Genomic DNA, 25,981 nt, shown 5'->3' with positions numbered 1-25,981 from the left:
AGGTTTGCTGTGTCTGTCAGCGTAGTGTCCAGAGCATGGAGGCGCTACCAGGAGACAGGCCATTACATCAGGAGACGTGGAGGAGGCCGTAGGAGGGCAACAACCCAGCAGCAGGACCGCTACCTCCGCCTTTGTGCAAGGAGGAGCACTGCCAGAGCCCTGCAAAATGACCTCCAGCAGGCCACAAATGTGCATGTGTCTGCTCAAACGGTCAGAAACAGACTCTATGAGGGCCTGACGTCCACAGGTGGGGTTTGTGCTTACAGCCCAACACCGTGCAGGACGTTTGGCATTTCCCAGAGAACACCAAGATTTGCAAATTCGCTACTGGTGCCCTGTGCTCTTCACAGATGAAAGCAGGTTCACACTGAACACATGTGACAGTATGGAGACGCGGTGGAGAACGTTCTGCTGCCTGCAACATCCTTCAGCATGACTGGTTTGGAGGTGGGTCAGTCATGGTGTGGGGTGGTATTTCTTTGGGGGGCCGCACAGCCCTCCATGTGCTCGTCAGAGGTAGCCTGACTGCCATTACGTACCGAGATGAGATCCTCAGACCCCTTGTGAGACCATATGCTGGTGCGGTTGGCCCTGGGTTCCTCCTAATGCAAGACAATGCTATGGACTGGCCCGCCCGTTCACCAGACCTGAATCCAATTGAGCACATCTGGGACATCATGTCTCGCTCCATCCACTAACGCCGCCACGTTGCACCACAGACTGTCCAGGAGTTGGCGGATGCTTTAGTCCAGGTCTGGGAGGAGATCCCTCAGGAGACCATCCGCCACCTCATCAGGAGCATGCCCAGGCGTTGTAGGGAGGTCATACAGGCACATGGAGGCCACACACACTACTGAGCCTCATTTTGACTTGTTTTAAGGACATTACATCAAAGTTGGATCAGCCTGTAATGTGGTTTTCCACTTTAATTTTGAGTGTGACTCCAAATCCAGACCTTCATGGGTTGATACATTTGATTTCCATTGATCATTTTTGTGTGATTTTGTTGTCAGCACATACAACTATGTAAAGAAAAAAGTATTTAATAAAAATAGTTCATTCAGATCTTTTTTGCCTTTATTTAACTAGGCAAGTCAGTTAAGAACAAATTCTTATTTTCAATGATGGCCTAAGAAGTGGGTTAACTGCCTGTTCAGGGGCAGAACAACAGATTTGTACCTTGTCAGCTCGGGGGTTTGAACTTGCAACCTTCTGGTTACTAGTCCAACGCTCTAACCACTAGGCTACCCTGCTGCCCCATCTAGGATGTGTTATTTTAGTGTTCCCTTTATTTTTTTTGAGCAGTGTATATGATTCCATATGTTATTTCATAGTTTTGATGTCTTCACTATTCTACAATGTAGCACATAGTAAAAATAAAGAAACCCTTGAATGAGTAGATGTGTCCAAAATTTTGACTGATAATATATATATATATATATATATATATTAGTACCAGTCAAAAGTTTGGACACACCTACTCATTCAAGGGTTTCTTTATTTTGACTATGTTCTACATTGTAGAATAGTGAAGACATCAAAACTATGAAACATAATATGATTCTATATCGTGTGTGTGTGTATATATACATACATACGTGTGTGTGTGTGTGTGTGTTACACAGTACCTTCGGAAAGTATTCAGACCCCTTGACTTTTCCACATTTCTCTACGTTAGCCTTATTCTAAAATGGATTAAATAAAAAATCTTCAGCAATCTATACACAATACCCCATAATGACAAAGCGTAAAAAAAAAATTGTGCATATTTAGCAAATGTATTAAAAACATACCTCATCAGACCTTTTGCTTATGAGCTCAGGTGCATCCTGTTTCCATTGCTCATCCTTGATGTTTCTACAACTTGATTGGAGTCCGCCAGTGGTACATTCAATTGATTGGACATGATTTGCAAAGGCACACACCTGTCAATATATGGTCCCACAGTTGACCGTGCATGTCAGAGCAAAAACCAAGCCATGAGGACAAAGGAATTGTCCGTAGAGCTCCGAGACAGGATTGTGTCGAGGCACAGATCTGGAGAAGGGTACCAAAACATTTCTGCAGCATTGAAGGTCCCCAAGAACACAGTTGCCTCCATCATTCTTAAATGGAAGAAGTTTGGAACCATCAAGACTCTTCCTAGAGTTGGCTGCCCAGCCAACTTGAGTAATTGGAAGGGCCTTGGTCAGGAAGGTGACCAAGAAACTCATTCATATATCTTTGTGTACATATTCTTTATCCCTCTACACTTGTGTGTATAAGGTAGTAGTTTTGGCATTGTTAGGTTAGATTACTCGTTGGTTATTACTGCATTGTCGGAACTAGAAGCACAAGCATTTCGCTACACTCGCTACACTTGTGTACAGTGAAGCAAAAAAATATTTAGTCAGCCACCAATTGTGCAAGTTCTCCCACTTAAAAAGATGAGAGGCCTGTAATTTTCATCATAGGTACACTTCAACTATGACAGACAAAATGAGAAAAAAAATCCAGAAAATCACATTGTAGGATTTTTTCTGGTGTCCTCTGTTATGTGACAAATAAATTTGATTTTGTTTTGATTTTTTTATTTGAATCCGATGGTCACTGACGGAGCTCTAAGGTTCCTTTATGGAGATGGGAGAACATTCCAGAAGGACAACCTTCTCTGCAGCACTCCATCAATCAGGCCTTTATGGTAGAGTGGCCAGACGGAAACCACGCCTCATCAAAAGGCACATGACAGCCCGCTTGAAGTTTGCCAAAAGGCACCGAAAAGACTCAGACCATGAGAAACCAAGATTGAAATCTCTGGCCTGAATGCCAAGCTTCACGTCTGGAGGAAACCTGGCACCATCCCTCCGGTGAAGCCTGGTGGTGGCAGCATCATGCTGTTGGGATGTTTTTCAGCGGTAGGGACTGGGAAACTAGTCAGGATCAGGGCAAAGATGAACGGAGCAAAGTACAGAGAGATCCTTGATGAAAACCTGCTCAGGACTTCTGACCGGGGCAAAGGTTCAACTTACAACAGGACAACACAGGAGTGGCTTCGGTACAAGTCTCTGAATGTCCGTAAGTGGTCCAGCCAGAGCCCGGACTTGAACCCGATCGAATATCTCTGGAGAGACCTGAAAATAGCTGTGCAGCAACGCTCCCCATCCAACCTGACCGAGCTTGAGGATATGCAGAGAAGAATGGGAGAAACTCCCCAAATACAGATGTGCCAAGCTTGTAGTGTCATACCCAAGAAGACTCGATGCTGTAATTGCTGCCAAAGGTCCTTCAACAAAGTACTGAGTAAAGGGTCTGAATACTTATGTAAATGTAATATTTCAGTTTTTATTTGTAAGATTATAATTTTTTAGCTTCGCCCCCCCCTCAATCTACACACAATACCCCATAATGACAATGTAATTCATTTTAGAATAAGGCTGTAAGGTAACAGAATGTGGAAAAAGTAATGGGGTCTGAATATTTTCCGAAGGCACTGTATGTTTAAAAAAATGCCATCCTTGATGGCAGCGTCAAACCTTTTTTAATCTGTGTGACCATCTTTAGAAACGCTATTCGTCACAAAGATGCAAAAGTAACAGTGACATTTAAATACTTTACATTTACATTTACATTTAAGTCATTTAGCAGACGCTCTTATCCAGAGCGACTTACAAATTGGTGCGTTCACCTTAAGACATCCAGTGGAACAGCCACTTTACAATAGTGCATCTAAATCTTTTAAGGGGGGTGAGAAGGATTACTTTATCCTATCCTAGGTATTCCACTTTACATGTTGTTTTATATTTTTATTCAGTATATGTGTTTCAATTTCAAGCATGTTATAGTTCTGCAAGCAGGTTATGCATAATAGGTTACCGTTCAAATGTCATTTTCATCGTGATTATGGGAGCATATTGCATGACGCACAGGTACAATGATGTGGAGGTTACTGGTTCAGATCCCTACTGAAGCATGTAGTAGGCTAGCTACATACTTTATTTATTTTCCTAAATTATTTTGGGAGACATTGGCCTTTGGAACGACTGGAAAACTGTGAAACCAAGGTGATCACTGGTCACTTAATCTGAAAGTGTCCACTTTTAATCACTTTTTATTCCTATGGACTATCTATGCTAAAGTTGTGAATTGATTCAGCCAGCCTGTTGTTTCACACCTATTAGTTGAGTTTAGGCCTACAGTACTCTCCTGCGGTACAGGAGTCTTGACCTAACAGTATGAGGGAAAGTTGCCCCTCCCAGTCTTCACTGAATAATCAGCTAGCCATGCTAACTGCTGCCCTGGAAGGTTATACTGTCCTACTTAGACTCCTGAAAACATGAGAATATAGGCCAGAAAGCCAGGCCTGGTTGTTAGACTGACGATCTGTTCATCACTCAGTCTGACTCTGAATGAGAATGGGTAAGCACAGGTTTGACTGGCATCCCCCATTCTCTACATCAGGGCTCCAACCCTGTTCCTGGAGAACTACTGTCCTGTAGGTTTTCACTCCAACCCTCATTTAGTGCACCTGATTCTAATAATGAGCTGGTTGATAGATTTATGTTATCATTTATGTTATTTGTCACAAGTGTAGACCTTACAGTGAAATTATTACTTACGAGCCCTTAACCAACAATGCAGTTTTTAGAAAATACCCCCCCCCCCCAAAAAAAAAGTCAGAGATAAAAGTAACAAATAAATAAAGAGCAGCTGTAAATAACAATAGCGGGGCTACTGTATATTAGAGGTCGACCGAGTATGATTTTTCAACGCCGATACCGATTATTGAACGACCAAAAACCCGATACCGATTAATCGGCCAATTTTTATTTAGTTTTTTAAAATGTATTTGTAATAATGACAATTACAACAATACTGAATTAACACTTATTTTAACTTAATATAATACATCAATAAAATCAATTTAGCCTCAAATAAAATGAAACATGTTCAATTTGGTTTAAATAATGCAAAAACAAAGTGTCGGAGAAGAAAGTAAAAGTGCAATATGTGCCATGTAAAAAAGCTAACGTTTAAGTTCCTTGCGCAGAACATGACAACATATGAAAGCTGGTGGGTCCTTTTACCAGGAGTCTTCAATAATCCCAGGTAAGAAGTTTTAGGTTGTAGAAATTATAGGACAATTTCTCTCTATACGATTTGTATTTCATATACCTTTGACTATTGGATGTTCTTATAGGCACTTTAGAATTGCCAGTGTAACAGTATAGCTTCTGTCCCTTTCCTCGCCCCTACCTGGGCTCGAACCAGGAACACATCGACAACAGCTACCCTCGAAGCAGCGTTACCCATGCAGAGTAAGGGGAACAACCACTCCAAGTCTCAGGGCGAGTGACGTTTGAAACGCTATTAGCGCGCACCACGCTAACTAGCTAGCCTTTTCACATCGGTTACACCAGCCTAATCTCGGGAGTTGATAGGCTTGAAGTCATAAACAGCTCAATGCTTGAAGCACAGCGACGAGCTGCTGACAAAACGCACGAAAGTGCTGTTTGAATGAATGCTTACGAGCCTGCTGGTGCCTACCATCGCTCAGTCAGACTGCTCTATGAAATCATAGACTTAATTATAACATAACACACAGAAATACGAGCCTTAGGTCATTAATATGGTCGAATCCGGAAACTATCATCTCGATAACAAGACGTTTATTCTTTCAGTGAAATACGGAACCATTACGTATTTTATCTAACGGGTGGCATCCATAAGTCTAAATATTCCTGTTACATTGCACAACCTTCAATGTAATGTCATAATTATGTAAAATTCTGGCAAATTAGGAGGCCCAAACTGTTGAATGAACGCAAGAGAAGTGACACAATTTCACCTGGTTAATATTGCCTGCTAACCTGGATTTCTTTTAGCAAAATATGCAGGTTTAAAAATATATACTTCTGTGTATTGATTTTAAGAAAGGCATTGATGTTTATGGTTAGGTACACATTGGAGCAAGACCATTCTTTTTCCGCGAATACGCACCGCATGGATTATATGCAATGCAGGACACGCTAGTAATATCATCAACCATGTGTAGTTAACTAGTGATTATGATTGATTGTTTTTTATAAGATAAGTTTAATGCTAGCTAACAACTTAACTTGACTTCTTACTGCATTCGCTTAACAGGAAGTCTCCTCGTGGAGTGCAATGTAATCAGGTGGTTAGAGCGTTGGACTAGTTAACTGTAAGGTTGCAAGATTGAATCTCGATTAATCGGTCGACCTCTAGTATGAACGTACAGTCACTGTGGGGACGACGTCCTCGATGCACTTATTGATAAAGCCATTGTCTTATGTGGTGTACTCCTCAATGCCATTGGAAGAATCCCGGAACATATTCCAGTCTGCTAGCAAAACAGTCCTGTAGTTTAGCATCTGCTTCATCAGACCACTTTTGTATAGACCAAGTCACTGGTGCTTCCTGCTTTAATTTTAGCTTGTAAGCAGGAATCAGTAGGATAGCATTATGGTCAGATTCCCCAAATGGAGGGCGAGGGAGAGCTTTGTACACATCTCTGTGTGTGGAGCAAAGGTGGTCTAGAATTTTTTTCCTCTGTTTGCAAACATGCTGACAGAAATGAGGTAAAACTGATTTAAGTTTCCCTGCATTAAAGTCCCCGGCTACTAGGAGCGCTGCCTCTGGATGAGTGTTTTCCTGTTTGCTTATGGCAGTATACAGCTCACTGAGTGCGGTTTTAGTGCCAGCATCGGTCTGTGGTGGTATGTAGACAGCTACGAAAAATACAGATGGAAACTCTAGGTAGATAGTGTGGTCTACAGCGTATCATGAGATACTCTACCTCAGGCGAGCAAAACCTTGAGACTTAGATATTGTGCACCAGCTGTTGTTTACACATATGCATAGGCCCCCGCCCCGTGTCTTACCAGAGGCTGCTGTTCTATCCTGCCGATGGAGTGTATAACCCGCCAGCTGCATGTTCTTAATGTCGTCGTTCAGCCACGACTCAGTGAAACATAAGATATTACCGTTTTTAATGTCCCGTTGGTAGGATATACGTCCTTTCAGTTTGTCCCATTTATTTTCTAGCGATTGAACGTTAGCTGGCAGGACGAAAGGCAAAGGCAGATTAGCCTCTCATCGCCTGATCCTCACAAGGCACCCTGATCTTTTTCCACAAAATCTCAGTTTCCTTATCCAGCCAGTGACAGGGATCTGGGCCTGGTCGGGTGTCTGTAGTATATCCATCCCGTCCGACTCATTGAAGAAAAACTCTTTGTCTAATCTAAGTAATCGCAGTTCTGATGTCCAGAAGCTCTTTTCGGTCATAAGAGACGGTAGCAGGAACATTATGTACAAAATAAGTTACGAACAATGTGAAAAAATAAATAAAAAATAGCATGGTTGGTTAAGAGCTGATAAGATTGTCGTGTCTGTGTGCCCAAATAGTGGACATATCAAATAGCAAACTTACACAAATGGTTTAGAATCCATTTTCTTCTTAAAAAATGTTATATTGTGAAGAGAAAATAAGCTTAAAAGGAACTTAGCCTAGTAGCTGACTTGAACTGGTTCATGGGGCTTATTAGAGTAGAGCTTTAGGCCAAATGAGGCTATAGACGAGTGGAGAGAACTGGTGGCGGAAGGAGCTTCTAGTACTTAAGATATTTGACCAAAAATATATTGTTCGATTTAAAGATGAAAGCCTGATGAATATGTCACCATCTATTGAACTTCAGTAGACCCTCTTGAGGAATTGCCATGGCAAAAAAATTAAAGAGAGAGGCAGCCTGTAGTACCGTAGCATAGTAATTAAGTGTCTTGAGTATAGTTAAGCAATTAGCAAGACCTTGAATTAAAGCTAATTGAATGAGATTGCAGTTAAAGGGAAAGTGCCCGTGTCTGTTTGCACAGATTTAAAAACAATGTCTTTCATAGACTATTAACTGACTTGAACCCCAAATTCAACTCCCCATAGGGGAAATGCCAAAGTTGTTTTAACCTCTACTGGCCACTACTGTTACTACCTGACAATCAATTATCCATGGTTTTCGTAGACATCGAGCGATCGCTAACATGTCTGTCTGTCTCGTCCTTAGACCTGATCCATTGCACCAATGAGATGAACGTGAACATTCCCCAGCTGGCTGACTCACTGTTTGAAAGGACCACCAGCACAAGCTGGGTGGTGGTCTTCAAGTCGCTCATCGCCACACACCACCTCATGGTCTACGGTAATGAGGTGAGCTGAGCTTACAATCACCACTCTACAGTCTTGTCTATGGCTACATTCACCACTCATTACATTATTGTCTGTAATATATATTATTTCTATAATAGCAATGCTAAGTTTTCAGTTCAGACATTAAGACAATCAATTGCTAACCATGGAATTTCTAGGTTTATATCATAATCAATATTTTTATAAAAATCTGGAAATTACTCTGTTGTGCCGGTCCTATTCTATTTCTGTAGATCATTGGAAATTAAGAACACGTGTTGATACCCCTCTTTTTCTTTGATACAGCGTTTTGTCCAGTACTTGGCTTCAAGGAACACATTATTCAACCTCAGTAATTTTTTGGACAAAAGTGGTTTACAAGGTAAAGTATGAGTACTTGGCTCTCAACTGCTGTTTTCAAGCTCATCCTTAACTGTTAGTGACAAATACTTATAAGCTGAAACAATATAACTTATGAACGACTATAGCATGATTCTCATGTAGGTTTTCATGACAAATGTAAGATTTATATCACTTCTCAGGTCTCTCTCTCCCAGGCTACGATATGTCCACATTTATCCGGAGGTACAGTCGATATCTGAATGAGAAGGCTGTGTCATACAGACAGGTTGCATTTGACTTCACTAAAGTAAAGCGAGGGTAAGAAATTCCCAACATATCAACAAAAGAAAGTGGTATGTTTGTTTTTGACTGACCCTCTCCTTACGTGAATGTATGTCTATGAAGTTATAAAGGCTCAAATAATTTCTTACAATAAACACTTTCTCCTTGCAGAGTCGCCCGCAGGTGTAAAAATAATTAAAATATTTATGACAGCTCAAATATTTAGTTTAGAAGAGAACAAGATTTCTGTCAGTTTTAATGACAGAATGTCATTTCTTTCAAAATTGTTCAATGCTTTTTATATCCCATGAAGTAATCACAGGGGTATTTCTATAACTCTGGGAACGATTTGTTAACATGCAGTAGAAATTGCCTGGCTGCGGCTATTTCACTGATTCCCTCCCTCTCTGTCCTTTGTGCTTCTAACACCTATCTAACACTACACACACACATCTCAACAGGGTGGATGGGGTGATGAGGACCATGAATACAGAGAAGCTACTGAAGACCATCCCTATCATACAAAACCAGATGGACGCCCTCCTCGACTTCAATGTGAGTCTGAGGTCAACCTCACCAGAACTGTGCTGCTCAGGTCCTGTAATATGTACTGTAATATGAGAAGGTTCCTGGGGCTAACAGATTTAGGCATACTGATTACTGAATGGACAGTGCTGAAACCAGAGATGGACACATTCCTCCACACTGACCTGCTCTTTAATTGTTTGTCAGCGAAGCCAAAGTCATTATTGTGTGTTAAAAGGGCAACTTATGGCTTATGTGAAACTGAATGATGTGTCTCCTTCAGGTTAATGCCAATGAGCTCACAAACGGAGTGATCAATGCAGGGTTCATGCTCCTCTTCAAAGATTCCATTAGGCTTTTTGCTGCATATAACGAAGGCATCATCAACCTGTTGGGTAAAACCTCAACTCCAACTGTATTTTCTTCACTAGTTTCTAGTCAATACCCTTTCAAAATGTTTAGTCTGGAGATGCTTTGTAGATCCTTGTACTGTAGATCTTTTGATATGTACAGTACTACATTTTACGAATGGAGACTAGATTCTCTACAGAGTTTATCCCTAGTGTGTCTACAGACTTTCAGAGTTAATGCCTGCTGATTTTTTTATTTTAATTTTACCACAGAGAAGTACTTTGACATGAAGAAAACCCAGTGTAAAGAGGGCCTGGATATCTACAAGAAGTTCCTGACCCGAATGACCCGAATCTCAGAGTTCCTTAAAGTGGCAGAGGTGATTTCTTCTTCACCTGCTTTGAGTTTGATGCTATTCATTCATTCAATACATTAATTGAAGGGAACATCCTCAGATATATTTACATTTTTGTGAGAAAATTGTGGTGGCAGAAATTAAGTAGTGGTAGAAAATATATATTTTTTAATTTAGAGGCAGCACTATAAGTTTGCACATATTCTCGTTTGACAGCAGGTGGGGATTGATCGAGGAGACATTCCAGACCTTTCCCAGGTAAGGCCTTACACTCAACTCCCTAAATGAGCCTTGCAATACGAGGGATTTACTGGTAAAACTTATTAGACACACTCTGAACAAAAAGCCTACACACCAAACTTACTCTATCCATTTGTCTCTACAGTTGGATTACTACTCTGTCTCATCTCTCTCTCTCTCGCTCTCACTTTCTCTCCCTTATTTCTCACTGTCACTTCCTATTTTCTTCTTTCATTCTTTATTCTCTTTGTATGTGTTTCTGTATTAACTCCTCTTATTTAATCAGCTCTGTTGCCCCAACGCACTATATTTACTCCACCCTGCACAAATGTCTTCCAGAGATAAGGCACTGCTCAGTGCATGAAGTCCTCCAGTGCATGTTGCCAATTGTTGCCTTATTTTTCTTCTCATTTTTCTTCTTCTTGATTAGGCTCTATCTACAGTAAATAAAGGTGTTAAGAGTCCAAACTGACTGTGTATCTTACAGTACTTCTGATTTCACACTGTACAGCAAATTTAATAGATGCCCCCCCCACCCCTGTTGTGCTATAGTCAGTCTTTGCAGTGACACTGGTTATATTACAGTATTTCCAAGGAAAATCCCTCCTCGACCAAGGATCATACTTTTCCTTGAAAGTACAAGTGCACTAATTGTGTGTTATGTCCCCTAATAATTTTTTTTATGAGGCACCTGTAACAGTGTTATACCCTTCAAGTACATTATAGTTATCTATCTCTGACCGTCACCACCTTTATATTCTGTATTTCCCCTTATCTTTCCACCTTTAGTTCACAGTTTGTGTAAGTATTCTCATCTCACTCTTCTTCTGTGTCTGTGACTTGCTTTGGTGTTGTCTTTGCATGCCTCTACTCTAACTCTGTGTCTGATTGACATTGGGTTTTATAGGAGCGAAGCAAATTGTACACAAAGGTCTCTTTGTCATATGAAATGTACATATCCCATCCCACATGGCTGCCCAGGTGTGCTTAGGCATTGCAAATTCAACACCACATACTGTATGATGTTGAAAGTGCTGTGGTGTGGTGTGTGTCATCCACATACATTTCAATATCACTCATCCAATGGGGCTTTTAGCTGAAACGCGTACAACCATTGACTGGTGGTGGGCTACCCACAGTCCTTTGTTTCTGCTTGTCCATCAATGTATTTCTGTAGTGTCTCGGGTTAGTGTTTGTCCCTTAGTGAGGAGCTAAACACTTCCCAGTAAAGTATTTTGTCCTATATTTATATTGTATTTATTTTTAATCCCAGGCCCCGTCCCCGCAGGAGGCCTTTTGGTAGGCCGTCATTATAAATAAGAATTTGTTCTTAACTGACTTGCCTAGTTAAATAAAGGTTAAATAAAATGTAAAAAGTGCTAGAATCCAGTATAGTGGTATATGGGTCAGTATAGTTAGGGACCAGAGTTGTTCTCACCACGTAACATGACCAGCTGAACGTTTTCCAAAAAGTTGTTAGGAAAAACTCTAGTCATATAGCTAGTGTATGTACAGTACATTAGATGAACTAGGTTGCCCACCACTGCCTTAGATGGTTGTGTTCATATAGTACAGTGTAGCTGCATGTTTCCAACCTTGGCCTTTACTAACTGCTGTTCTCCATTACAACAGGCTCCCAGTAGCCTTCTGGAAGCTCTGGAGCAGCACCTGGCCTCACTAGAGGGGAAGAAAGTCAAAGACTCCACCGCTGCCAGCAGGTATGTACAGGATGGGCTACGTCCAAAATGGCACCCTATTCCCTACATAGGGACATTGGTCAAAAGTAGTGCATAGGAAACAGAGTGGCATTTGGGACGTATCCTATGTCTCACATTGGAGTGTCTTTGGCACTGAGTCCACTATTCCCCCTGCAGGTAGCCTAGAAGCTGCTGCCACTACAGTAACTGATTTGCTTTGTGCACAAGCTGTTAAGCCAAGATTGCTTTAATTATTGTTGATGGTAATGGTTATTGATGTTTTCAGCCAGGGTTGCTGTAGTATTCTGCCTAAAGGTGTTTACTGTTGTTTCAGGGCCAGTACTCTATCCAATGCAGTGTCCTCGCTGGCCAGTACAGGGATGTCTTTTACTAAAGTAGATGAGCGGGAGAAGCAGGCTGCTCTGGAGGAGGAACAGGCTCGTCTCAAAGCACTGAAGGTACAGCCACCATGACGCATGGATCACAACATCAATATGATTAGAATGGACATGGTTTCATGATGCCTGTCCCATCTACATGTGAAGGACAGTGATATGTTGCAGTATGCAGGCAATGATTTGAACAATTCAAATCCTTGTTTGGTGGATCCAGTATGGCCCACATGCATAACTACAATCATCGCCTACTGTATTTGACTTGGACTCTTTCCACCCAGGAACAGAGGCTGAAGGAGCTCTCGAAGAGGCCTTCCTTTGCCACCACAGACACATCTCCTGTCTCCACCACCGGGGTCACTATCAGCACAGCCCCAGCCATCGACCTTTTCTCCACACCCAGCTGCTCCAATGGGTAAATGTTCACCTACGACCTGTGAAGCTTACCCACTTATGTGGTTGACCAGAGGTCAGCGTGGATTATGTATAAATTGCTACTAACCACTGTTACAGGGTCAGATATTACCCTAGTGGTTAAGGTTAGGATTTAGAGTGCTCTGATTTTAGATCTGTGTTTAGGGGAAACCTCTATCTCAATACTTCTGTGTGTATCTGGTAATGCTGATGTTTAGCTACATGTCCCAGTGTGGATTCAGGTATCCCATCACTGCTGTCTTCTCTCCTCAGTGCTCTGAAGATGGAGAGTGACCTGTTTGACATTCAGCAGACGTTTAACCCTTCAATGCAGGCCAGTTCTACAGGGCTTCCTGTGGCCACCACATGGGCAGGTGGGAGAAACAGCCACCACCACAGGACCACTCTATTGTCTGCTATCTTCTACCATGTTTTGTTCTGCGTGCTCTCCCTCTCTTCCTGTTGTCTGACTCTGATGTCCTCCTGTTCTTCTCGTTTGTATCTCATCTTTCTTTCTCCTCTGCCTGCCTAGATCCTTTCACCTCTGCTGAAGCTGGAGATGACTCCATGCCAAACCTTAACCCTTTCCTGTCAAAAGTCGTTGTCGATGCAGCCGCTCACTTACCTGTCGTGTCCTCCGACGGTGTTAGCTATTCCTCTAGGACGTCTGGTCATGAAATGTTTAGTGGTAAAGATGCTCTTTGTTCCTCCTGAAATATCCTTCCTGTGTCTCTGTGGGAATTTGAAGGAAGTATCTCATAACTGTTACTTCCGTCTACATGTACAGTGCATTGGGAAAGTATTCAGACCCCTTGACTTTTTCCACATTTTGTTACATTGCATCCTTATTCTAAAATGGATTAAATTGTCGTCGTCCCCCACAAATCTGCACACAATACCCCATAATGAGAAAGCAAAAACAGGTTTTTAGATTGCAAATGTATAATCATTTTTATAAAACTCACATTTTACATAAGTATTCAGAACCCTTTACTTAGTACTTTGTTGAAGCACATTTGGCAGCAATTACAGCCTCGAGTCTTCTTGGGTATGACACTACAAGCTTTGCACACCTGTATTTGGGGAGTTTCTCCCATTCTTCTCTGCAGATCCTCTCAAGCTCTGTCTGGTTGGATGGGGAGCGTTTTTTCAGGTCTCTCCAGAGATGTTTGATCGGGTCCGGGCTCTGGCTGGGCCACTCAAGGACATTTAGAGACTTGTGCCGAAGCCACTCCTGTGTTGTCTTGTCTGTGTGCTTAGGGTCGTCCTGTTGGAAGTTGAATCTTGGTCCTGAGAGCTCTGGAAAAGGTTTTTATCAAGGATCTCTCTGTACTTTACTCCGTTCATCTTTCCCTCAATCCTGACTAGTCTCCCAGTCCCTGCCACTGATAAACATCCCCACAGCATGATGCTGCCACCACCATGCTTCACCATAGGGATGGTGCCAGGTTTCCTCCAGATGTGAAGCTTGGCATTCAGGCCAAAGAGTTCAATCTTGGTCCTTTGGGAGCCTTTTGCCAAACTCCAAGCAGGCTGTCGTGTGCCTTTTACTGAGGAGTGGCTTCTCTGGCCACTCTACCATAAAAGTCTGATTGGTGGAGTGTTGTAGAGATGGTTGAACTTCTGGAAGGTTCTCCCATCTCCACAGAAGAACTCTTGAGCGCTGTCAGATTGACCATCAGGTTCTTGGTCACCTCCCTGACCAAGGCCCTCCCCTGAATGCTCAGTTGGCCAGGCAGCCAGCTCTGGGAAGAGTCTTGGTGGTTCCAAACTTCTTCCATTTAAGAATGATGGAGGCCACTGTGTTCTTGGGGACCTTCAATGCTGCAGAAATGTTTTGGAACCCTTCCCCAGATCTGTGCCTCAACACAATCCCGTCTCGGAGCTCTATGGACAATTCCTTTGTCCTCATAGCTTGGTTTTTGCTCTGACATGCACTGTGACCTTATATAGACAGGTATGTGCCATTCCAAATAATGTCCAATCAATTGAAGTTACCACAGGTGGACTCCAAGTTGCAGAAACATCTCAAGGATGATCAATGGAAACAGGATGCACCTGAGCATAATTTCGAGTGTCATAGCAAGAGTCTGAATACTTTTGTATATAAGGTATTTCTGTTTTTTATTTTTAATACATTTGCTGAAATTTCAAAAACCTGTTTTCATGTTGTCATGTGGTATTGTGTATAGATTGATGGGGAAAATTTGTATTTAATCCATTTTAGAATAAGGATATAACATGACAAAATGTGGAAAAATGTGGAAAAGGGGGTCTGAATACTTTCTGAATGCACTGTAAATTATCTCATGGCTGTCTAAAGTTAAGTATTTGTTTTGTACCTCGAAATGCAAAGCCTCTACTTGCCATATTTTTATTGTAGCACAGTCCTATAATGGAAGCTAAGGTTTGAAACACAAGCTAACACTGTGACTGTGGAGTTACTGGTTATGTTCTTTTGATAGGCTCCCATGCCAGTTCAGTCTAATATGAGGCTTTATCACACATTTTAGTGTCTAGTAAACCCATGTCCAAGATTATTCTGACTAAGTGGTTATGTTCAAATTATGGTTTTCCTGCTACTGATATATATTGTTTCATAATGTATTCAAATAGGCTATTGCTTCTAGATTCTGATATTACAAACCAACAATTTGATTATTTTCTCTTGTAGTATCCTCTTAGCAGTATAAGTTTAAATCTGTTTCACTTACTAATATTATTTTTGATTCTCTAGATCGTTATAATCCCTTTACTGACACAAACTCGTCCGTTTCAACCAATTACAAACGCACAGTGCGGATAGAACACTCCATCTCAGGTACTACGATGGCTCACCATCCCAGCATATGTTTCCTGAGCCCATAGGCAAACATAGACCCCTCAACCCATGTAATGTGTTTAGTGGCCCCATAATAACCCTATGGTTAGGGTAGTCTGGTGATTTAGATGACTTTAGCGTCAATAGGATATCTTTTTATATCCTTGTACTCTGCAGTTCCTGTTCTGATTTTGTTAGAATTAGGGACACTAACAAGTAGAACTGTCTCCTTTTTGTCTGTACTGTCACTTTGCTTTGCTTGCCTTTCTTTCCGTGCCTTGAAATGCCTTCCTTTGCTCTCTTCTTCTTCCTGCTCATTCTTTGGCTTTGTCAGACTCCTTCTGTGGTGGTCCAGTGGCCATGGCCCAGCACCTTCCACACCAGGCCCCCTACCTCACTGAGCCCTCTGCAGTAGCAGGTCAATTCAGAGGTAGAGTACTAGAGAAGCTGTAGCTCTACTGTAGCAGGTCTATTCAGAGGTAGAGTACTAGAGAAGCTGTAGCTCTACTGTAGCAGGTCTATTCAGAGGTAGAGTACTAGAGAAGCTGTAGCTCTACTGTAGCAGGTCTATTCAGAGGTAGAGTACTAGAGAAGCTGTAGCTCTACTGTAGCAGGTCTATTCAGAGGTAGAGTACTAGAGAAGCTGTAGCTCTACTGTAGCAGGTCTATTCAGAGGTAGAGTAGCTCTACTAGCCATTTAGAAGGAGACCACCATTTTCTGTCAGGTGACTTTCTGGAACTATTTAGCAGCTGTGACTGACACCAATGGTATAATACTTCTCCATCATTGCACCTGCTGTGTTCTGAGCGTCTCCCCTCTGACCTCTTTACAGGATACTCCACAGCAACACAGGCCCCTCCCCCAGGAGCACTCCAAGTGGACTTTGAGTCAGTCTTTGGAGCCAAAGCTTCCGGTGCTAACAACATGGAATCTGATGGTGAGGTGTTGACTATTATACTGTTTAATACACATGGTGTTTCACATCCAACCAATGTACACCTCTCTGTCCTCCTTAGACATCCTGAAACCCACCATGGTTGGCTCCAATCAGGCCCTGTGCTCAATCAATCAGCTGTCAGACAAACTGGTGGGAGATGACCTGGATTCCTCTCTGGCCAACCTGGTGGGAAGTAGGTGTCACAACGTTATGCTAGGATATTTCATTCAGGTTAAACTCCCAGAACAGAAAACTATGAATTTAAGAGAGATCAACACCCATCTTTGCCTGAGTGAATCATGGTGTCTATTTATATTTGATTTGATATACTCCTAGGTTAGACCGCACTATGTCACACAGCTATAGCAGAATAATTAACTGTTTCTGGATGTGTATATCTCACATTTATATTACTATCCTCTTACAGATCTCGGGATTGGAAATGGCACAACGAAAAAGTAAGTGAGCTGTTCATGCTGTTCAGTCTCTTCAACGTGCTGTGGTCAGTGCTAGATGAAGAACTGTTCTGTATAGCCAGCAGCAGTTAGGAGCCAGTGCTAATATTAGCTGTCTTAATCTACAGTGACATCCACTGGAGCCAGCCTGGGGAGAAGAGGCTGACTGGCGGTAGCAACTGGCAGCCCAAAGCAGCCCCAAACACCACCTGGAACCCCGTCTCCATGGTAATACACACTACACTGGCCTCTTAAGTACTGGTGCTCTTATCTGCCTGTGATGAGTGTTTAGCTAATGTATCACTCTAGTGTTGGTTACAGACAAACAATGTTAAGAAGTTCTTGACTTGACATTGGTCTGCTGTATTCTCTGTAGGAGAAGATGTTGCGTCATCATTCGTGTGTTTGTATCTCCACAGACCCCCCCAGTCATGGCCTACCCTGCAACAACACCCACAGGCATGATGGGGGGATATGGCATGGTCAGTATCTGTCAGCTGGATGTCTGGATCCATTACCCCTAAGGGTCATAGCCATGCATTAGCTAGCACTGAGGGACGTAGCCATGCATTAGCTAGCACTGAGGGACGTAGCCATGCATTAGCTAGCACTGATATAGCCATACAGCAGAGAGAGCACTGACGGGTAATAGCCATACAGCAGAGAGAGCACTGACGGGTAATAGCCATACAGCAGAGAGAGCACTGACGGGTAATAGCCATACAGCAGAGAGAGCACTGACGGGTAATAGCCATACAGCAGAGAGAGCACTGACGGGTAATAGCCATACAGCAGAGAGAGCACTGACGGGTAATAGCCATACAGCAGAGAGAGCACTGACGGGTAATAGCCATACAGCAGAGAGAGCACTGACGGGTAATAGCCATACAGCAGAGAGAGCACTGACGGGTAATAGCCATACAGCAGAGAGAGCACTGACGGGTAATAGCCATACAGCAGAGAGAGCACTGACGGGTAATAGCCATACAGCAGAAATAGCACTGAGAGGTAATAGCCATACAGCAGAGAGAGCACTGACGGGTAATAGCCATACAGCAGAGAGAGCACTGACGGGTAATAGCCATACAGCAGAGAGAGCACTGACGGGTAATAGCCATACAGCAGAGAGAGCACTGACGGGTAATAGCCATACAGCAGAGAGAGCACTGAGGGTAATAGCCATACAGCAGAGAGAGCACTGACGGGTAATAGCCATACAGCAGAGAGAGCACTGACCAGTAATAGTCATACAGCAGAGAGAGCACTGACGGGTAATAGCCATACAGCAGAGAGAGCACTGACGGGTAATAGCCATACAGCAGAGAGAGCACTGACGGGTAATAGCCATACAGCAGAGAGAGCACTGACCGGGTAATAGCCATACAGCAGAGAGAGCACTGACGGGTAATAGCCATACAGCAGTTAGAGCACTGACGGGTTTAGCCAGGTAGGCTAGCAGAGAACAAGCACTGACGGGTAATAGCCATACAGCAGAGCACTGAGGGTAATAGCCATACAGCAGAGAGAGCACTGACGGGTAATAGTCCATACAGCAGAGAGAGCACTGGGGTAATAGCCATACAGCAGAGAGAGCACTGAGGGGTAAAGCCATACAGCAGATTAGAGCACTGACGGGTAAATAGCCATACAGAGAGAGCACTGACCAGTAATAGTCATACAGCAGAGAGAGCATAGCCATACAGCAGAGAGAGCAGATCCATACAGCAGAGAGAGCACTGACCAGTAATAGTCATACAGCAGAGAGAGCACTGACGGGTAATAGCCATACAGCAGAGAGAGCACTGACGGGTAATAGCCATACAGCAGAGAGAGCACTGACCAGTAATAGTCATACAGCAGAGAGAGCACTGACCAGTAATAGCCATACAGCAGAGAGATCACTGACCAGTAATAGCCATACAGCAGAGAGAGCACTGACCAGTAATAGCCATACAGCAGAGAGAGCACTGACGGGTAATAGCCATACAGCAGAGAGAGCACTGACGGGTAATTTTTAAAAAAAAATTTATTTCACCTTTATTTAACCAGGTAGGCTAGTTGAGAACAAGTTCTCATTTGCAACTGCGACCTGGCCAAGATAAAGCATAGCAGTGTGAACAGACAACACAGAGTTACACATGGAGTAAACAATTAACAAGTCAATAACACAGTAGGAAAAAAAATGGGCAGTCTATATACAATGTGTGCAAAAGGCATGAGGAGGTAGGCAAATAATACAATTTTGCAGATTAACACTGGAGTGATAAATGATCAGATGGTCATGTACAGGTAGAGATATTGGTGTGCAAAAGAGCAGAAAAGTAAATTAAAAAAAAAAAATAAAAATAAAAAAAACAGTATAAAAACAGTATGGGAATGAGGTAGGTGAAAATGGGTGGGCTATTTACCAATAGACTATGTACAGCTGCAGCGAGAGTTATCTGCTTATAGATGTCGGATAGCTGATGTTTGAAGTTGGTGAGGGAGATAAAAGTCTCCAACTTCAGCGATTTTTGCAGTTCGTTCCAGTCACAGGCAGCAGAGTACTGGAACGAAAGGCGGCAAATGAGGTGTTGGCTTTAGGGATGATCAGTGAGATACACCTGCTGGAGCGCGTGCTACGGATGGGTGTTGCCATCATGACCAGTGAACTGAGATAAGGCGGAGCTTTACCTTGCATGGACTTGTAGATGACCTGGAGCCAGTGGGTCTGGCAACGAATATGTAGCGAGGGCCAGCCGACTAGAGCATACAAGTCGCAGTGGTGGGTGGTATAAGGTGCTTTGGTGACAAAACGGATGGCACTGTGATAGACTGCATCCAGTTTGCTGAGTAGAGTGTTGGAAGCCATTTTGTAGATGACATCAGAAACCGAGGATCGGTAGGATAGTCAGTTTTACTAGGGTAAGCTTGGCGTGGGTGAAGGAGGCTTTGTTATCGGAATAGAAAGCCGACTCTTGATTTGATTTTCGATTGGAGATGTTTGATGTGAGTCTGGAAGGAGAGTTTGCAGTCTAGCCAGACACCTAGGTACTTATAGATGTCCACATATTCAAGGTCGGAACCATCCAGGGTGGTGATGCTAGTCGGGCATGCGGGTGCAGGCAGCGATCGGTTGAAAAGCATGCATTTGGTTTCTCCCCTTTGAGAGCAGTTGGAGGCCACGGAAGGAGTGCTGTATGGCATTGAAGCTCGTTTGGAGGTTAGATAGCACAGTGTCCAATGACGGGCCGAAGTATATAGAATGGTGTAGTCTGCGAGAGGTGGATCAGGGAATCGCCCGCAGCAAGAGCAACATCATTGATATATACAGAGAAAAGAGTCGGCCCGAGAATTGAACCCTGTGGCACCCCCATAGAGACTGCCAGAGGACCGGACAGCATGCCCTCCGATTTGACACACTGAACTCTGTCTGCAAAGTAATTGGTGAACCAGGCAAGGCAGTCATCCCAGAAACCTGAGGCTATTGAGTCTGCCGATAAGAATATGGTGATTGACAGAGTCGAAAGCCTTGCCATACAGGTCGATGAAGACGGCTGCACAGTACTGTCTTTTATCGATGGCGGTTATGATATCGTTTAGTACCTTGAGCGTGGCTGAGGTGCACCCGTGACCGGCTCGGAAACCAGATTGCACAGCGGAGAAGGTACGGTGGGATTCGAGATGGTCAGTGACCTGTTTGTGAGAGCACTGACAGGTAATAGCCATACAGCAGAGAGAGCACTGACGGGTAATAGCCATACAGCAGAGAGAGCACTGAGAGGTAATAGCCATACAGCAGAGAGAGCACTGACGGGTAATAGCCATACAGCAGAGAGAGCACTGACCGGTAATAGTCATACAGCAGAGAGAGCACTGACGGGTAATAGCCATACAGCAGAGAGAGCACTGACGGGTAATAGCCATACAGCAGAGAGAGCACTGACGGGTAATAGCCATACAGCAGAAATGGCACTGACGGGTAATAGCCATACAGCAGAAATAGCACTGACGGGTAATAGCCATACAGCAGAGAGAGCACTGAGAGGTAATATCCATACAGCAGAGAGAGCACTGACGGGTAATAGCCATACAGCAGAGCGAGCACTGAGAGGTAATAGCCATACAGCAGAGAGAGCACTGACGGGTAATAGCCATACAGCAGAGAGAGCACTGACCGGTAATAGTCATACAGCAGAGATAGCACTGACGGGTAATAGCCATACAGCAGAGAGAGCACTGAGAGGTAATAGCCATACAGCAGAGAGAGCACTGAGAGGTAATAGCCATACAGCAGAGAGAGCACTGAGAGGTAATAGCCATACAGCAGAGAGAGCACTGAGAGGTAATAGCCATACAGCAGAGAGAGCACTGACGGGTAATAGCCATACAGCAGAGAGAGCACTGACGGGTAATAGCCATACAGCAGAGATAGCACTGACGGGTAATAGCCATACAGCAGAGAGAGCACTGACGGGTAATAGCCATACAGCAGAGAGAGCACTGACCGGTAATAGCCATACAGCAGAGAGAGCACTGACGGGTAATAACCATACAGCAGAGATAGCACTGACGGGTAATAGCCATACAGCAGAGATAGCACTGACCGGTAATAGCCATACAGCAGAGATAGCACTGACGGGTAATAGCCATACAGCAGAGATAGCACTGACGGGTAATAGCCATACAGCAGAGATAGCACTGACGGGTAATAGCCATACAGCAGAGTTAGCACTGAGAGGTAATATCCATACAGCAGAGATAGCACTGAGAGGTAATAGCCAATAAGAATAACGGTAATAAGTGCTATACATGCTTCTGTGTTATGCAATCTACTGTAGCATGTCTCTTATGCTTGATGTTTCTCTATGCTATTGTCTTTAGCCGCCCCAACAGCTTGGCTCTATGGGTATGATGAACCAACCCAACATGATGTACAACCAGGCCGTCATGAGGCCGCCCAACCCCTTCAGCTCTGTATCTAGCGCCCAGGTGTGTGTTTGTATAATACTCAGGTGTGTGTGTGTGTGTGTACCATGCACTTGAGTTCAGTGTCCAGGTGTATTCAGTGCTGTGCTTAGTTACATTAGCTGTGTGTGTACTACCCCCTGTGTTAACAACAGTGTTCTAGTTTACTCTTACCTCTCAGGAGGAGAGGGACAAAATCTGTATGTCATCCCTTTCCTCAAGAGTCCTTAATTTTACCCCCCTTGGTGTATCCTGTCTTTCACCCGATCTGATCCCTCCCTCTCACTCACACTCTTGCTCTCTCTGACCTCTCCTCTCCATGTGTTTCTCCCTCTCCCTGTAATAGCCCTCTGCAGCCTCTAGTCCTTCCAGCCAGAGTCCTCTCAGAGCCCCTGGACAGGACCCATTTGCACAGCTCTCTCTCAAGGATTTCTTGTAGAGCGTCTCTTAGGTACAGCATGCTCTGTGCTTGCGGATGTACATGCATGCACAGCGCAGCTTTACACTCATGCTTACTCTTCCTTCATTTCACTGCTTCTTCCATCTGATCAACCACTGCTGTTTATTTCCTCTGGCTATATCTCTTGCATTTTACAGTGCCTTGCGAAAGTATTCGGCCCCCTTGAACTTTGCGACCTTTTGCCACATTTCAGGCTTCAAACATAAAGATATAAAACTGTATTTTTTTGTGAAGAATCAACAACAAGTGGGACACAATCATGAAGTGGAACGACATTTATTGGATATTTCAAACTTTTTTAACAAATCAAAAACTGAAAAATTGGGCGTGCAAAATGATTCAGCCCCTTTACTTTCAGTGCAGCAAACTCTCTCCAGAAGTTCAGTGAGGATCTCTGAATGATCCAATGTTGACCTAAATGACTAATGATGATAAATACAATCCACCTGTGTGTAATCAAGTCTCCGTATAAATGCACCTGCACTGTGATAGTCTCAGAGGTCCGTTAAAAGCGCAGAGAGCATCATGAAGAACAAGGAACACACCAGGCAGGTCTGAGATACTGTTGTGAAGAAGTTTAAAGCGATTTGGATACAAAAAGATTTCCCAAGCTTTAAACATCCCAAGGAGCACTGTGCAAGCGATAATATTGAAATGGAAGGAGTATCAGACCACTGCAAATCTACCAAGACCTGGCCGTTCCTCTAAACTTTCAGCTCATACAAGGAGAAGACTGATCAGAGATGCAGCCAAGAGGCCCATGATCACTCTGGATGAACTGCAGAGATCTACAGCTGAGGTGGGAGACTCTGTCCATAGGACAACAATCAGTCGTATATTGCACAAATCTGGCCTTTATGGAAGAGTGGCAAGAAGAAAGCCATTTCTTAAAGATATCCATAAAAAGTGTTGTTTAAAGTTTGCCACAAGCCACCTGGGAGACACACCAAACATGTGGAAGAAGGTGCTCTGGTCAGATGAAACCAAAATTGAACTTTTTGGCAACAATGCAAAATGTTATGTTTGGCGTACAAGCAACACAGCTCATCACCCTGAACACACTATCCCCACTGTCAAACATGGTGGTGGCAGCATCATGGTTTGGGCCTGCTTTTCTTCAGCAGGGACAGGGAAGATGGTTCAAATTGATGGGAAGATGGATGGAGCCAAATACAGGACCATTCTGGAAGAAAACCTGATGGAGTCTGCAAAAGACCTGAGACTGGGACGGAGATTTGTCTTCCAACAAGACAATGATCCAAAACATAAAGCAAAATCTACAATGGAATGGTTCAAAAATAAACATATCCAGGTGTTAGAATGGCCAAGTCAAAGTCCAGACCTGAATCCAATCGAGAATCTGTGGAAAGAACTGAAAACTGCTGTTCACAAATGCTCTCCATCCAACCTCACTGAGCTCGAGCTGTTTTGCAAGGAGGAATGGGAAAACATTTCAGTCTCTCGATGTGCAAAACTGATAGACATACCCCAAGCGACATACAGCTGTAATCGCAGCAAAAGGTGGCGCTACAAAGTATTAACTTAAGGGGGCTGAATAATTTTGCACGCCCAATTTTTCAGTTTTTGATTTGTTAAAAAAGTTTGAAATATCCAATAAATGTCGTCCACTTCATGATTGTGTCTCACTTGTTGTTGATTCTTCACAAAAAAATACAGTTTTATATCTTTATGTTTGAAGCCTAAATGTGGCAAAAGGTCGCAAAGTTCAAGGGGGCCGAATACTTTCGCAAGGCACTGTATATGGGCCTGATTAATTGGTTTGTGTCTTGCTCGCTTAAACAATCAGCAGATGCATTTCAGCATTTTTTACTTTGTTTTACACTTTCCACAGATACATACGGTAGCCGTTATGTCTTTGCTGATATGCGTTTTCCCCCATGCAATGACTTCAAATATAGTATTGTAGTTTTCAGCCAATATGTTGCCATTGTGACAGTTGCTTTTGCTCTGAGGCATTGTGATGCCTTTTCATTGCATTTATTCAGTTTACTATTTAAGCACCACCATGAGTGAGCTGGTAAAACTCTGGTCTAATCAATCCTTGTATGATGATTTCCACCCACAGATGCAGTTCATGTAATACGAAGTGTCTCTCAGAAGATGAAGCACTTAGCAGCAAAGCTTTGTCCTCGTTGCCAGTCTAACTCTTCACAGAAATGTTCACCCCCTCCCCCCAAATACAGACATGTCAAGAACACAACGAACAGTGCAATGACTGGAGGAAAACCATGGAAACCATGTTCAAATGACGCTGGGAAGAAGAGAATTCTCCACCCATTATTCTGTCATTTGTCCAAGACCTCAAGTGATGCTGCTGTAAAAAAAATAATTTAAAAAACCTATAGGAATTCCACCACCATTTTATAATCTGTAAAGATAGCTATGGCTGCTGAGAGACTTTGATATCTAATGTATTTGGAAATACTACTGTGGTTGGATGTAACAGCTTGGTGTTCTAATCGGGGGGGAGGGGGGACATGAAGAAAGAGGAATCCTTCCCTCTCTTGTTCTGATCATCAGTCATCCATTTCCTAGTTATTTAACTGTCACTGAGTAGTGATGCTAATGACGTTTACACCTGTTTTAGTTTGTCTTTTTTACTGTGTTTACAGTAGACATTCCTTGTGTGTTTTATTTATTTATTATTTGGTTTTAAGACTGGGGGAAAAAATCTATAGTACATTGAACACCTGTGGGAGTGCTTCAGCATTAAACATGAATGTTGGATTGTTTCATTGGAGAGGTAGAGAAAAGAAAATAGATAGTATATAAAATACACATATAAATGCAATGATAGAGCACTAAATGTTCTCCAAGTTTTGTGTTAAGAACAATTCTTACTAGCTCAAATCTCACGATCTCCCCTGTGCAAGCAGAGTAGGGGGTTCTAGTATGAGTCAGTAATCTATATAGTCAATTCTGTGCCTAGAGTTTTTTGCAATGGAACAACTTTTCTGTCTAGTTGAAAAACACTTCATCCACGTTTCTGAAGCATCACACTGGGGTGGGATCCATTTTGCTTTAAGCTTGGCATGCCATCGACTCACTGACCGTTTAAATGGCTGCCTTTACTCTGAATGTGAAAGAATTGCTTTTATATTGCACGCATCTTTACACGCTACCCGCAACAGCTCCTCAGCTCTGACTCCCTGGAAGCCAGACAAGAGGAGAGTGTGTCTGGGTGTTGCAGATACTAAACAAGGGTTACAGTTTTGATGTAAATTAGTTGTATAAAGATCCAGTGGAACAGGGTGAGAGAGGGGCACTGTTGATCGGTGCTCTGTGTATATAAAACTGACTGTTCAACGGAGAGGGAAGTGAAAGATGTATGAAATATGAAAGCAATTCAATCAAAATCTGACTCTACCTAAGTTTGATTCAGGATATTTTCTGCATTTGTCCTGCGCAGATTATATTTTTGTTTATGTAATTAGAATGTGTAGCAGACATTGACTGAGTTTTTTTCTTTCTTTTTCAAATAAAGAGCAGCTTCCACAAAGTGATGTTCTTAAACATTTATTTTTCAAATGTGTTGGTGAATATTGCAACCGTGATGGCATCT

The 25,981-nt window shown here is 43.0% G+C and overlaps 1 protein-coding gene across 13 annotated transcripts in view; it reads left to right on the top strand.

The window, feature by feature from the left end:
• LOC115141864 (phosphatidylinositol-binding clathrin assembly protein-like) overlaps positions 1 to 25,918 on the top strand; it is a 31,051-nt gene extending 5,133 nt beyond the window's left edge. Inside the window, exons 2-23 of one of the 13 annotated variants that reach the window (XM_029681166.2) lie at positions 8,055 to 8,197; positions 8,483 to 8,558; positions 8,734 to 8,836; positions 9,262 to 9,355; positions 9,609 to 9,720; positions 9,949 to 10,055; positions 10,248 to 10,289; positions 11,904 to 11,989; positions 12,303 to 12,426; positions 12,645 to 12,778; positions 13,051 to 13,151; positions 13,310 to 13,465; positions 15,515 to 15,598; positions 15,933 to 16,028; positions 16,432 to 16,536; positions 16,616 to 16,729; positions 16,964 to 16,994; positions 17,120 to 17,219; positions 17,411 to 17,473; positions 21,855 to 21,962; positions 22,285 to 22,389; positions 24,485 to 25,918. In XM_029681166.2, the coding sequence (XP_029537026.1) occupies positions 8,055 to 8,197; positions 8,483 to 8,558; positions 8,734 to 8,836; positions 9,262 to 9,355; positions 9,609 to 9,720; positions 9,949 to 10,055; positions 10,248 to 10,289; positions 11,904 to 11,989; positions 12,303 to 12,426; positions 12,645 to 12,778; positions 13,051 to 13,151; positions 13,310 to 13,465; positions 15,515 to 15,598; positions 15,933 to 16,028; positions 16,432 to 16,536; positions 16,616 to 16,729; positions 16,964 to 16,994; positions 17,120 to 17,219; positions 17,411 to 17,473; positions 21,855 to 21,962; positions 22,285 to 22,377 (2,072 nt within the window). In that variant the 3' untranslated portion in view covers positions 22,378 to 22,389; positions 24,485 to 25,918. Of the gene's footprint in view, positions 1 to 8,054; positions 8,198 to 8,482; positions 8,559 to 8,718; positions 8,837 to 9,261; positions 9,356 to 9,608; positions 9,721 to 9,948; positions 10,056 to 10,247; positions 10,290 to 11,903; positions 11,990 to 12,302; positions 12,427 to 12,644; positions 12,779 to 13,050; positions 13,152 to 13,309; positions 13,466 to 15,514; positions 15,599 to 15,932; positions 16,029 to 16,431; positions 16,537 to 16,615; positions 16,730 to 16,963; positions 16,995 to 17,119; positions 17,220 to 17,367; positions 17,474 to 21,854; positions 21,963 to 22,284; positions 22,390 to 24,484 lie in introns of those variants that run through there. The other 12 variants (XM_029681164.2, XM_029681167.2, XM_065000371.1 and 9 more) reach the window with 12 other exon arrangements.
• The last annotated feature ends 63 nt before the right edge of the window (positions 25,919 to 25,981 follow it).

Source organism: Oncorhynchus nerka, linkage group LG14 (genome assembly GCF_034236695.1).
Source record: "Oncorhynchus nerka isolate Pitt River linkage group LG14, Oner_Uvic_2.0, whole genome shotgun sequence".
In the NCBI taxonomy this organism is placed as follows: domain Eukaryota; kingdom Metazoa; phylum Chordata; class Actinopteri; order Salmoniformes; family Salmonidae; genus Oncorhynchus; species Oncorhynchus nerka.
Note: the sequence above shows the minus strand (reverse complement) of the source record. Positions and strands in the feature narration are given on the sequence as shown.